Source organism: Mustela putorius, unplaced genomic scaffold, assembly GCF_011764305.1.
Source record: "Mustela putorius furo isolate JIRA1106 unplaced genomic scaffold, ASM1176430v1.1 tig00000083_pilon_pilon_pilon, whole genome shotgun sequence".
NCBI lineage: Eukaryota > Metazoa > Chordata > Mammalia > Carnivora > Mustelidae > Mustela > Mustela putorius.
In genome coordinates, this window is record NW_025421273.1 from 43331665 (window position 1) to 43344634 (window position 12970).

General features: G+C 38.8%; 2 protein-coding genes across 3 annotated transcripts in view; one reads left to right on the forward strand and one right to left on the reverse strand.

The window, feature by feature from the left end:
* Window positions 1–833, forward strand: part of WDR19 (WD repeat domain 19) — a 98928-nt gene extending 98095 nt beyond the window's left edge. For both annotated transcript variants that reach the window (XM_004764012.3, XM_013062210.2), the window contains one exon: window positions 529–833. The gene's annotated coding sequence lies outside the window, so the exon portion shown is untranslated. The remainder of the gene's footprint in view (window positions 1–528) is intronic.
* Window positions 834–1705: 872 nt separating this feature from the next.
* Window positions 1706–12970, reverse strand: part of RFC1 (replication factor C subunit 1) — a 77746-nt gene continuing 66481 nt past the window's right edge. Inside the window, exons 19-25 of the mRNA XM_004764011.3 lie at window positions 12770–12868; window positions 10868–11022; window positions 10623–10740; window positions 8796–8941; window positions 5764–5977; window positions 4418–4609; window positions 1706–3462 (exon numbers count right to left, since the gene is read on the reverse strand). Coding sequence (XP_004764068.2) covers window positions 3379–3462; window positions 4418–4609; window positions 5764–5977; window positions 8796–8941; window positions 10623–10740; window positions 10868–11022; window positions 12770–12868 — 1008 coding nt within the window. The 3' untranslated portion in view covers window positions 1706–3378. The remainder of the gene's footprint in view (window positions 3463–4417; window positions 4610–5763; window positions 5978–8795; window positions 8942–10622; window positions 10741–10867; window positions 11023–12769; window positions 12869–12970) is intronic.

The window sequence follows — 12970 nt, forward strand, 5'->3', positions numbered from 1 at the left end:
ATTTTATTTATTTATTTATTGACAGAGAGAGACACAGTGAGAGTGGGAACACAAGCGGGGGGGACCGAGGGGGGAGGAGACAGGCTTCCTGCTGAGCAGGAAGCCCGATGCGGGGCTCAATCCCAGGACCCTGAGATCATGACCCGAGCTGAAGGCAGAGGCTTAACAATTGAGCCACCCAGGTGCCCCTCACTGACTCCCTTTAGACAAGGAACCATTAATGACCATTTAGTTTCAGGAAAATCTTCACAGAGTGCTGAGTGCTTACCCTGCATTTTCCCATTTTTCCCAGTAAAGAAACTATTATCATCACCCTCACTTTATAATAGTTCAACAGTTTGCCTGTACCCTTTGAGTCAAAGCCAAGATTTAAACTCAATACTGATTACAGACCGGAGGTTTCTAATTTGAATAGTCATTGCTCCACATTCCAGAAATGAGCAAAAATTTTTGTAGCACAGCTTGGCTTTATTAGTGCATGCCAGTCATTTGAAACACTTCTAAAGATGTGGGGTTTGTCTTTTCTAGATACAATGTTCCTGAAAAGATACCACTTTTCCACAGGAGGCAAAGTTTCTACCCTGGTGGTTTCTGGATACAGAAAAAAGAAAGACTCTTCAGGTCACAGACATTGTACAGTTGCCATTGTAGAATGGCAAAACAGTGACATGTAACCTTGCTGTTGATTATACTTCATCGAGTTCTTCTTCAAGTTACATATTATATGCTCTGCACTGTTAATAGTAGCCTATGGTGGAACTGTAAATATTCAACTTTTTGATAACTTTTATATTTTGAAGTGTCTCCTTTAAAATAAAATCATTCATTAGATATTTGTAATGTTTTTCCTGGATTTAAAGGGAGATAGCATTGTGAAGTTCGGGCAGCACAGACATTAACACTTAAAAGTCTGAAATGAGAAGTTTAGTAGAATCAGTCTTAGAATAAAAACACCAATTTAAAAGAATGAAACTATAAACCGTAAGCTTTTATATCTGTGTTAATTCCTTTCACAAAATTAAATCATCTGACTGCCCCTGAAGACGTACATTTTTCAAAATCTTCCCCATATCACACACACCTCATATTTTTCCTGCATCAGTATATGCTTCCCTGTCATCCAAAGCCAATGTCTCCAAAGTGTGGGCAGCTGGCAGTTAGTCCGAGAGCCTAACTTTGAATGTTTCATATGAGAGGATCTTACCGTATAGCCACCAGCATCCTTAGTATTACAAGTGTACCTGCCGGCCTATGGTATTAGGTACTAATACCTAATCATGTCTTCCTGCATCCAAGCATCCACATACATGATGCCTCCAACTTTATGATCTGATCTTCTTCCGGCAAAGCCTGGCTAGGGAATAAGTGATACAAGTCACTGTCATTAAACCCACCTATCATCCTCTTATTTTCCTATTATCACTGGAAAGATGTTGTAAAGTTAAAGGAATAAGAGCCAAAGGCACTGTGGGATTTGTGTGAGTAAAGCACACCATAGTTGGGAGAGTTATCGGCTTAAAACATTCACTGATAAGCATAATTACACCAGAACATACTTAGGAAGATACAACAATACTGCTCCTTGTTAATAACTTCAAGAGGCCAATAATGTTGCTGCAGTAATGGACCGCAAACACTTAACAGGATGGAGGAGAAAGCACAGTAGTTTGTTACAGCTTCCGAAAAGGCCAAGACACAACAGATCTGAAAAGAAGTATGCCGTTTTATTCTGCAAAGCCACGTGGCGTCACAAAGCTCCAGCAGATCCATGTTGTCCTATTTTAAAGAGCAGGTTTATAATCTCTAATTCTAAAATTTATTTATCTCATACACTGATTATGCCAATCATAGAGCATTTAGAATTAATAACAAAATCATAATTTACAAGTAAATTCATACTCCTTGTTCTGGCTGCAAGGAGCTTACACCCCCTTTCTTGGAGAGTAAAAAACAAGTAGGCAGCATGACTTTCGTATCAGAAAGCAAGAGAAACAGGAGAATGTGTGAAAGCAAGCCCTGCTCACCCCACTGGTGAAGTGAGTTAGTCATCAATCGAGGAGCTCTTCGCTGAAGCAGACATTTCCAGCTGGGCTTTCACAGAGAGGGGCAAGGCCAAAGGCAACGTTTAATTCCCATAATGAAGTCGGGCTACAGGAAAGACATTTTTCACATTTGTAAATACACTTTAAATGTCTCAAGAACTTTATGTCTCACCTCCCAAGTAAGACTGTCAATTACTCAAAGGGAGGAAATGGTATCCTAATTTTACATGCCTTTTAGCACATACCTCTGAGCATTTACTGACAAAATTCCAAAAGAGCTAGACAACTAAACTCCAGGCTACTTCCACGGCCTCAGAGCCACTCTGCAAGTACAGTTACAGGGACCATCCAAAATTCCAGTACGATCTGTACAATCGCTCACAGGGCAGAACCAGACCTCCCAGAGGAAAAGTAACGAAAGCCAGCATCCATTTTGTCCCAAGGCAGAGTGAGACTGAGATCCTGACCCGGCCTATACCCTACTGGCTTAAACCTGATGAGCTGAGACTCTGGAAGGCTGAAAATGTGGCTTACAGTCCCCCATCCCCTCCAGTGATGCCACAGGGGCCTCTCCATGACCTGCTGTTCGTGACAGAGATCCCGCCAGCATTCACAGACTTACTTAGGTTAGGAATGAGAGTTCTGACTGTCCAACTGCCGAAGTTCTGCTTCACACAGCTGGTTAGTGAGGAACAGAGTTCGCTTTTTACCCAATCATTTGCAAACTAATAAGGAATGTAATATACCAACATATTATTTTACTGTACAAGATGACATTTTAAGAATTTGCACATATGTCGCGTGGAACATTTTTATTCCTAATTTATATTTTGTATGATATTTGACAATATACAAAGAATACCAGCTCTAGGTGGTGACAGTTTTGTATTATGATTTATTTACAAAATTTCACCACAGCATAGTAACTACCTTTTTAAAAAAAATTGGCATTGGTCCTATAAAGGCCATTAGGATAAATTCTTAAGCCTACAAAAATCGCCTTAGTACCAATGTTCCCAGGCATATTATTGTTACCTAAAATCTGACTCCAAAGCCCACATGCAGATTCTGATTATACACAATTTGAAGCACAATCTAATTAGATTGACAGGGGACAGTGGAGGACCCAAGCAGTCCTATCAACCTCTATAAGAGGTGTATGTTAGCCTACTGGTTACATCCCTCTAGCTGTACCACCATTTATTTATAATGGGACCACGGAGTTGCCCCATTATGCTAAAATATGATTCCTTTGGAAAAAACAAGGCATTATCTAGACAAGCTAGACTGGTCAACGGGGCAAGTAAAAAGTGGCTGTCAGTAGTGGAAAACAGTTTCATTTCTTTGAACTTTTTCCTTTTCCTTTTCTGGACTCCTTATCTTTTTCTGATTTTGAAGGCTTTGAAGATTTTGTCTTTTTCTGTTGGGAGAGAAGAATGCACAAAATAGTTAATAGCTGTATTTGAGGCAGTGAAGTAAGTCAATTTCTACAATGAAGCAAATCTTTACCTGCAACTTAATAAAAAGAAAGGTTGCAAGCATCCTTCAACTACCACTACACCTGATGAGCTTGCTTTGAAGCAACAACTGGGCTAGTTGGGGCCTTTGACTACTGAAAAGCTGTTTAGAATCTACAACTAAGATATGTTCCCCAGGCACACAGTGTCTTGGATTTAGGAGATAGGTACATTTAGGGAAGACAAAATAAGCAGGACATAATTTACTAATAAGGTAATGTTTTAAAGAGGAATTTCCCGTCAGTTTGAGAAGAGGAGAGAGGGAGACAATCTTATGTCTATGGAAGACTAAAGAGCTACACTGGAGAAGGCCGCTTTTCCTTCCCCTGCATATACAAAACAGAAATGAAGGACAGAATGACACATACTAAGGACAGAAAAGAACAGAGACTAGATTCCTTTGCCTTAGCCAGTGGTTAACGGTGGGCAGATACTATAAATGGTTTTAATCTTTCCTAGCACAAGACAAGATTGTTTCATCCTGAGAAACTTCTATAGGCAGTTCGATGGCTATAGCAAAACACAAATTACAGGAGAGACAGTTTCATGAAAATGTTTCTCTTAATGCAACTGTAAAAATATGTCTATTGTAAAACACACCAATGTACCAACAAAAATGGTACTTTTTCTAAAATAGCATATGACCATCAATATGATGGCCTATTTTCTTGCTTTCTTCCACTATTATAAGCAGCTATTTATAAGAATAAAATCTATACCTTTCTCCACCCTCAATGTGATGAACCTAAAAACTTAAAACAGGCCCTGAATGATTTCAGAAGGCAAGTTGTACATAAGAAAGGATAAAACTATTGAGGGAGTATCATGGCATTTCCTGTCTGTAGCTTAAAATACTACCTTGATCATTGCATCAGTTTCCATAGAGTCTTGGTCTTTCTCATCAGATTGAGAGTCATCTTCATTTAACTCTTCATTGTATTCAGAATCCAGCGCGGGGCCTGTACTGTGTCTGGGTGTCTTTACAGCCTGAAGGGAATATGGAATGAGGTGGACTTCCTTATTGTAAGTTCTCGTGAAGGCTGCTTTCACCTATGGGAAAGGAATAGAGGCTGTTAAAAATATAAGGGCCAAAAAATCCTTTTAAACTAAAGGTTTTGTGAGATCCTGCAAGATCCTTAAAACATTCTGCAAAATATTATATATGTACATTTAAGTGTATTTCTGCACATTTTTCTGTGGTGAAGTTCTATTAATTTCCATGACATTCTTAACAGAGCCCGTGAGTCAAAAATAAGAACCAGTATTTGGGAACATTAGGCAGGCAAAAAGAGAGAAATTTAACTTGTGAGATTTAACCGTGCATTCCACTGTTCTACAAAGTAAGAGGTACAGTGAATCAATAAATCAAAAAGACTTAGAATATGGTCCAAGTTAAAGTTGGCCCTTAGGTACCACAAAATACATAAATTACCTTCCACAAAATACATAAATTACCTTTATCATAATAATAATGGTTATTTAAAAATACTAACTTTATCATAATAATAATGGTTAATTAAAACTACTAACTAACTTGAAAAGCCCTAACTTGAAGCTTCTAAACATAGTTGTAGAATTAGTCCTTGAATTCTAACAGTGGTGGTCTCCTGGGAGAATTTACCCATAACCATAAAGTCAGATCAAAATTCTAGAGAAGGCAAGCCACAGAGAATATTTATCTTCTAAAATGGCACCAAAGAAATAGGCAGAGTGTGAGGTAGTAGATATTACAAATTCATGTTATGTCATTTTAATTTTTTCATGCTCATTATAAAGTATAACTATTATAACTATAATAAACACTAAATTCACAGATTAGGCAGACTAAGAAGAAGTATAAAAAATCCTCAGCCAATAAACACATCTTTCTTTTCATAATATATTACCACCACCTGACTTACTTCCCCAGGCTCATCATTTTTACAAGGAATACATTTATATTTGCTTCTCTAGATTTCATGTCTTGCTTTTCCACTCAATGTAAAGCAATGCTAAAACTACAAATCGTTAAGGTCAAATCCAGAACTCCATTCTTAATACTGCACTCAAACAGAATCTTTGGAAAGCCTAGGCCATAAGAAGGAAAAGCATTTAAAGGGGAAAAAATTAAACCATTTTAAAGCACCTACAACATTTCTGAAACACTTCTACTACAAACCTGGTAATTACAAAGTGATGGAGAACCAGTGGGTTACATAATTTACCTTGGGATCCAGCTTGGAGAAGGGACTAGGTTTGCCTCCCCAGTTGCTAATTTCCATGATATTCTCAAAGTCTTCTTTCATCAAGTAGTAGGCGTCCATAAGAGCAATGACATCCTGTACTCCTTCTACCCCTTGTGAGGTCAAGGGCTGTACAAGTGCATCCCTTATATGGGACAGGTAATCCATGTTTATAGTCCTTTTGCTGGAGTAAGTTCTTAAGCCAAAACAAGAGAGACATAACTGTAGTCAGTGGCAAACTACCACCAACTCAAGCCACAGTATGCTAAAGATCAATCCGCTATTATTAATGCCCAATGTCATGTCTACCATTTAACAGCTGATAGAGAAAGCCTAGCACTACACCATCAGGATAATGGACACACCAGTGTGCTCAAAGGGAGTAAATTTTCTACTTATCTGGATTAGTGAATGAAAAACACAAATGTGGGTTCCATTTCCAACCTACTCTCAAAGCCTGGGCAGCACAAGACTTCTATATGCTCAGACTTAACTAAGCCAAAGATTACTCATTCCAGTTCCAAATATTAAAAACATCAGTAAAAGGCAGTGAGATTTCCTACCTCAAGTTCCACTGCAACTTCCTCCAAGAGGGTCTGTTACACCTTTTGATCTTTAATTCTAACAGGCAAAATTACACATAAATATTTCCCTCATATTTCCTAATACAGTTACTCTGAAATCTTTAAGTTCTAGAGCAGGGCCTTCCCCAAACTAAGAAAACTGCAGAAAATGTCCCTGTATAATCACAAGGTGGTCCACACTTGTGAGGGGAAGGCTTCAGGAAAAAGTCTGCTGCGAACCACAATGTTATTATGAAATGATTTTCTCTCTTGCTCTTAAATATTGTCACGTAAAGACAGAAGATAGATGAACAAAACAAAATGTTTCCAATCAAAATCTTTCCAATCCAGCTGCCTCCATCATCAAATGAGGCAATTATATGTGTGCATAATCCAAACAAGAAACCTCAGAGGTTCCTGGGCTTCAGAACCCATAAAAATGTTAAAATTATTCATGGTCCTGCTCTTGTCTTCAGGTAACTGAGTCTCAATAGTTCTCTTGATTTGAAATCTAGAACCCTGCCCCCAACTGTTTTACAATCTAGACAAAGAACCAAAAAAACCCCTCTTATTTTAAATTCATCCATTTCCTCAAGATTCAGTCTTCCATTGTCAAGCACAACTAGTGCTTGAAGACAAATATGAGCCCTAAACCACGGTGCCTAAGAAAATCATGAAACCTTTGTCAAAAGTGTTCTCTTACTTTGTTCCATTACTGTTATCTTCTATTTAGAATCACAGAAAAGTCAACTCTAGAGAAGTCTAAAGGAACCATCTAGTGTTCCTAAATCAAGGGTTCTTAACCTCAGAAAACTGTAATTCCCCTAGCATTATTTGTGCATTAGCACAATTGGGAGTAATAAAGATCAAAGAGCTTTCCAGATTCTCGAAGGCATCTGTAACCCCAACAAGTACTAATAATAAAATCGCACTTCCACTTTAAAGATAAAGAGAAACTGAGATCTATGAAAATTCAATGACTTAATTGCTCGAAAAGTTAAATAAGAAGGTCCTAATTTACTTTAAAAATTGTGAAATTCACTATAGATATACTCTGCTGATGACAATCTCGTATACGTGATTCATTAAGGAACATTTACTGACCCAATTTTACATGCTGGATGGGCAGGTCTACCTCCCACCAGAAATGTTTGGTCTAATGGGAGAAGGGGACAGACATACAAAAGCACAGCCGCAAAAAATCTCGAAGTCCAGTGCCCACAATCTACATGAATACAGAGAGGGAGTCAAAGGTGGATACCCGCAGGGCACAGGGATGCATCACCTTTTTAAAAAGCAGAGGGCAGGGAGGAGGAAAAGAGCTCAGAGCCTGGCCTCCCCCTTGAGCAATGAGTAGAGCAGTGGGAAATGCAACCCTTTCTAATTTCTAGAGACCACGGATATCCCTTGGTTCATGGTCTCTTTTCCCATCTTCAAAACCAACAATTAACATCTTAAAATGTCTTTCTCTCTGTGGCTTGATATGGCTGCCTCCCTTTTTTCTTTTTGGTAAAGACCCTTGTAATTACACTGGGCTTGCCCTATAATCCAGGATATTCTTTGCATCTTAAGATGGCAATAATTTCATGTCATTTTAAACCATTAAGTTCAGGTAATTTGTTATAGGAACAATAGGAAATGAATACAAGAGTTGCCCAAAAAAAGACCCAAACCATAGACTAGAAAGAGGGCACAAAGTAGGAAGTAGAATTTTACAGGAATAGAAGAAAGAAATTTCAGTTCAGCTTCAAACAAAAGTTCTGAGTGGACCAATGTTAACATCCCCTCCAGAGATCAGAAAGAGAAATAAGACTGCTCAAGTTCTTCATGGTTAAAAATAAGTTCCTAAAGTTCACTTAATACTTATATGCATGCACATTCTCTAAGTTTCTGAACTTTAACAACACTGTACCAAATAAGAGGTTTTGGACTTCATTAAACTTCTCCAAGCACACTGACTTTCAATCATCTGCATGTCTGCCTCCTGTTCTCATATGCTGAACTATGTCCCCTATCCTAAATGACTCGGTCGGCCTACTACTAGGATAGCTAAAAACTAGTCCATTTATTTAAACAGTTCCCTTTTGCCTATTAAATTATTTGGAAGCTGAGACATTCTGTATGCCTACTAGTAATGGGCACAGTCATAATGATAAATGGTAGCACTACCTCAGATTTATGTAGTTTTAAACTTAATCTTAAAGTTATAGATTATCTACCAACTGGGCTTATTCTCCAAAGTATCCCTTTAAGTGATAAACAAGTATTATATGGATTATAGATAATAAAACCCAGGCCGACAAAATATAAGGAACTTATCCAGGACCATTTATCTAGTTAGCAATAAAATCAAAACTAAAACACCAATCTTTTGACTTATGCTATCCTCACTGGATAAAGACTAAATATGCTACGCTGAGAAAATGCCAGACCCAGACTAACACCACTTACCTGAGACTCATGTGCAGTGCTAGGTCCTGCACAATACGATCGTGTTTGCCGGTAGATGAGTGCCGCCCCAACCAGCTTGGAAAGGTAGGAAACTGGGTCATGTACCCCCTCATTAACTCTCCAGGAAGAACACTGGCATAAATGGCCTGAAAAAAAATCAATTGCAGTCCACTGAATTCAGTGCAACGTTGCTTCCTACGCTACTGGCTTCCAAGGAGTCTTGAGCAAACAAAGCAATACTGTCCCGGGTACCCAATTCCAGAACATCAGACCCTTTCCCTCTGTCTCTCTTCTGTCTGAGGAACAGCGGATCAGTCCAAAACATGTCCTGGCCCTCAGAGAGATCATCTCAGATTTCAGCCTCCTTGACCAACTGATCCCAAAACACCAGTTATTTCAGGAGGCAGAAGAGACTTTAAGAGGAACATGACTGGCTTTTTTTTTTTTTTTTAAAGATTTTATTTATTTATTTGACAGAGAGAGATCAAAAGTAGGCAGAGAGGCAGGCAGAGAGAGAGAGAGAGAGGAGGAATCAGGCTCCCTGCCGAGCAGAGAGCCCGATGCGGGACTCGATCCCAGGACCCTGAGATCATGACCTGAGCGGAAGGCAGCGGCTTAACCCACTGAGCCACCCAGGCGCCCAGAACATGACTGGCTTTAACATGAACTATGAATAGCACAGCTGGATCAAAGCATGAAAAACTGAACAGAGCATTAAGTAAACTGGCACTTGGGAAAATATTTTTTAAAAGGTATCCTTGAATGTCTTCTAAATCCAGGGCTCACACTTTTTAAAAACTGGAATTATACATAAATTTTGTACCCTGCTTTATTCTAATAATATTCTCTCATAAGCATTTTTCATATTAGACAGTCTTTATAAATGATTTTAAAGACTGCACAATATTCCATCAAGAATGTTTACCATACTCATTCTCCTACTGCCAGACATGGAGATTTTCTCTGATTTCTAATAGTCTCAAAACTAAGGTAATATTTTTGTACATTAAGCTTTTCCCATGTTTAAAGTTATTTCTTTAGGATAAATTTTTAAAGTTACAATTATTAGTAAAAATAAATAAAATAAAATAAAATAAAAGTAAATAAAATAAATAAAAACTGAACACTTGTAAAACATAAGAGAAAGGATTCTTTATATCCAGAATGAATCTTTGTTTTTTGGTATCCAACAAGGTACAGGCAAAATTAAGAGAGGAACAGGCCTTCCAGAAGTCCCTTGCTTATTATTACTTGGGACAATAATACAGTATAAATATGCAAAACTCAAGAACAAATAACATTCTTAATTATGAAAGTTTGCAAAACTCTGTTTTGAGTGAAAGCTACCCCTTAAATAAAGTGCCCAGTATAAAGCTGCCTCTTCAGCAAGGAAGAAGAAAATCAGAGTCACGTATCAGAGAAGTAGCCCTGACCTGCCCTGGCTGCATCTCCAAGCAGGAGCTACTCAGTCACCACTGGGGAGCACCAAGAATGACAAAAAAGAAATGGATTGATTCTTAAGGTAAAACAGAGCAAATGAAACTTCTGACTCACATCTTACTTATGTCTGGAATTTAACATTCCTATTTCCATATGTCCATTTACATAAAAACATTTTGAAACCCTGAAAAATCTGGCTATTTTTATGTTTTATTTTTATTAAGAAATGGACAATTGTGACCCCAGAGTGTTTTAATCTAGAACAGACATTATCTTGGCCGCAAGAGCCACAGCGTTTCTCTGGCGCTGCACGTAACTACAAGAGCTCACAGCTGTTCCGTTCTCCCTGAAGCAGAGTCTGCATCTTAGGGAGAGCCCTGGGCTTACCTGCGTGGGCAGGAGACTCCAGTTCTGTTTACTCCGGATCTGACGGTCCACTAGGTCACCATCACATATGCTGTCTGCTGCTCTGCTTAAAAGCATCAAGTGCTTTTTCATGTCTCCCCTGCATAAATAAAGCAGTTTGGATGACACCACTGTCCGCACTCACGGCCGGCCCTCTCTCCCAGGAAGGTGGCCTCCCTGTACCAGGAGGGAACGAATTCTACCCCTCACGAGCTCCGAACACTCACCCTGCAGCCACAGGCTTCACGTGTACATAGTTCTCCTGGACAAAGAGGGGTGCTATCGAATAATCATGAAAGAAGAGATCTGACTTGTCCATAAGTGACATATGAGCGGTCTCCTCTCCAGCTGCAAACACTTTCCGGGCAACATCAAATGGGCCCTAAAAAAGAGAGGGACACACCTAGTAGAATGGCCGATGTCCAAAATGCTGACAATATCAAACGCTGCAGAGATGTGGAGCAACAGGAACTCTCATTCATTGCTAGTAGGAATGCAAAATGGTACAGTCACTTGGAAGACAGATTGGCAGGTTTTTCTTTTACAAAACTAAATATACTCTTACCATACCATCCAGCAGTTGTCTTCCTTGGTATTTATCCAAACAAACTGAAAACATACTACACAAAAAACCTGCATATGGATCTTTACAGCAGCTTTATTCTTAACTGACAAAACTTGGAAGTAATCCAGATGTCATTCAAAAGATGAATAAACTGTGGTAGATCCAGACACTGGAGTATTATTCACCACAGAAAAGAAGTGAGCTGTCATAAGTCCAGTAAAAGGTATGGAGAAACCTTAAATGCATATTATTAAGAGAAAGAAGCCAATGTGGGGGGAGCCTGGGTGGCCACTGGTTAGGCATCGGACTCTTGATTTCAGCTCAGGTCATGATGTCAGGGTCACTACGAGCCCTACCTCCTACATTGTGGAGCCTGCTTAAGATTTTCTCTCCCTCTGTCCCTCCCCCTGCTCACGCTTGTTCACTCTCTCTCTCTTAAAAAAAAAAAAAAAAAAAAAGCCAAACTGAAAGGCTATATACTGTATGATTCCAATTATAGGACATTCTGAAGAAGGTGCAACTATGAACAAAAAGATTAGTGATTGGGATACCTGGGTGGCTCAGGTCAGTTAAGCACCTGGCTAACTCTTGATTTAGGCTCAGGTCATGATCTCAGAGTCATGAGATCGAGTCCCATGTCAGGCTCCACCCTGAACGTGAAGTCTGCTTGTCCTCTCCCACTGCTCCTCCTCCTACTCATGTTCTCTCTCTAAAACAAATAAATAGGCTAAAGATCAGTGATTGTCAGGGGGGTGGGGGAAGGGATGGATGAACAGGGGGAGTACAGAGTATTTTTAGGGCAATGAAAGTATTCTGTGTGATATACAATGGTGGACCTAAGCTATGACACATTTGTCAAAACCCATGCAATGTACATGAGGAGTGAATTAACCCTGATGTAAACTAGGACTTTGGGTGATAATGACGTATTGGTACAGGTTCAGCTGGAACAAATGTACCACTCTGGTGGGGGACGCGGACAGTGGACAAGGCCAAAGGAGTCTGGAGTATGGGAAAATAAGAGAAGTCTTTGTACCCTGTACTAAATTTTGTTACGAAACTAAAACTGCTCTTAAATTTTATTGATTAAAAAAAAAAGAGGAGGTTACAAACACTACTTAATCACTGCTCTAACTGTAATAATAAATTCTGACTAGTGACTAGGTGAAACAGAACACAGATAATTAATACAGACTTCTAGTTTCAAGTTTCAGAAAGGTTATTAAATAATAAGCCATTTCAAACAGGTTATTCCAAAAGTTCCAAACTTCAAAACATGAAATCTATATATAAGGGACCCTGAAAAGGCCATTTTATAACTACTGAAGCGTAAGTATAATTTAAAACTTCCATTTCTCATAATTCAAAATGTACACTAAAAGTCCTTGAGGAAAAATTCATTTGAATTAGAAAACTTCTTAGGAACTATCTTTCTTATTATAAATATCTACAGGTTCAAAGGCGTATCCAGGAACTACAGTATCTACTTTGATTAAGTTAATATGAACAAAACAAGAAATGCTTTAGCCTGAGAAAGTAACTAAGAAATGGAAATTTATTTTACCAGTCTGATATCCTTCTTGGCTCTATGAGAATCAGCCTTGGCCTGGTCATAGGTTAGGGCCTTACTTCGTGCACACCACATACTCAGATTGTGTAAAACCTAACAGAAATCATAAATAAGACATGGTCAAGGTGGAAAAATAATGCTACTCTTCCTCTCTGAAAAGTTAAAGGCACTAATTCAAAAGAATCAGCAACTATC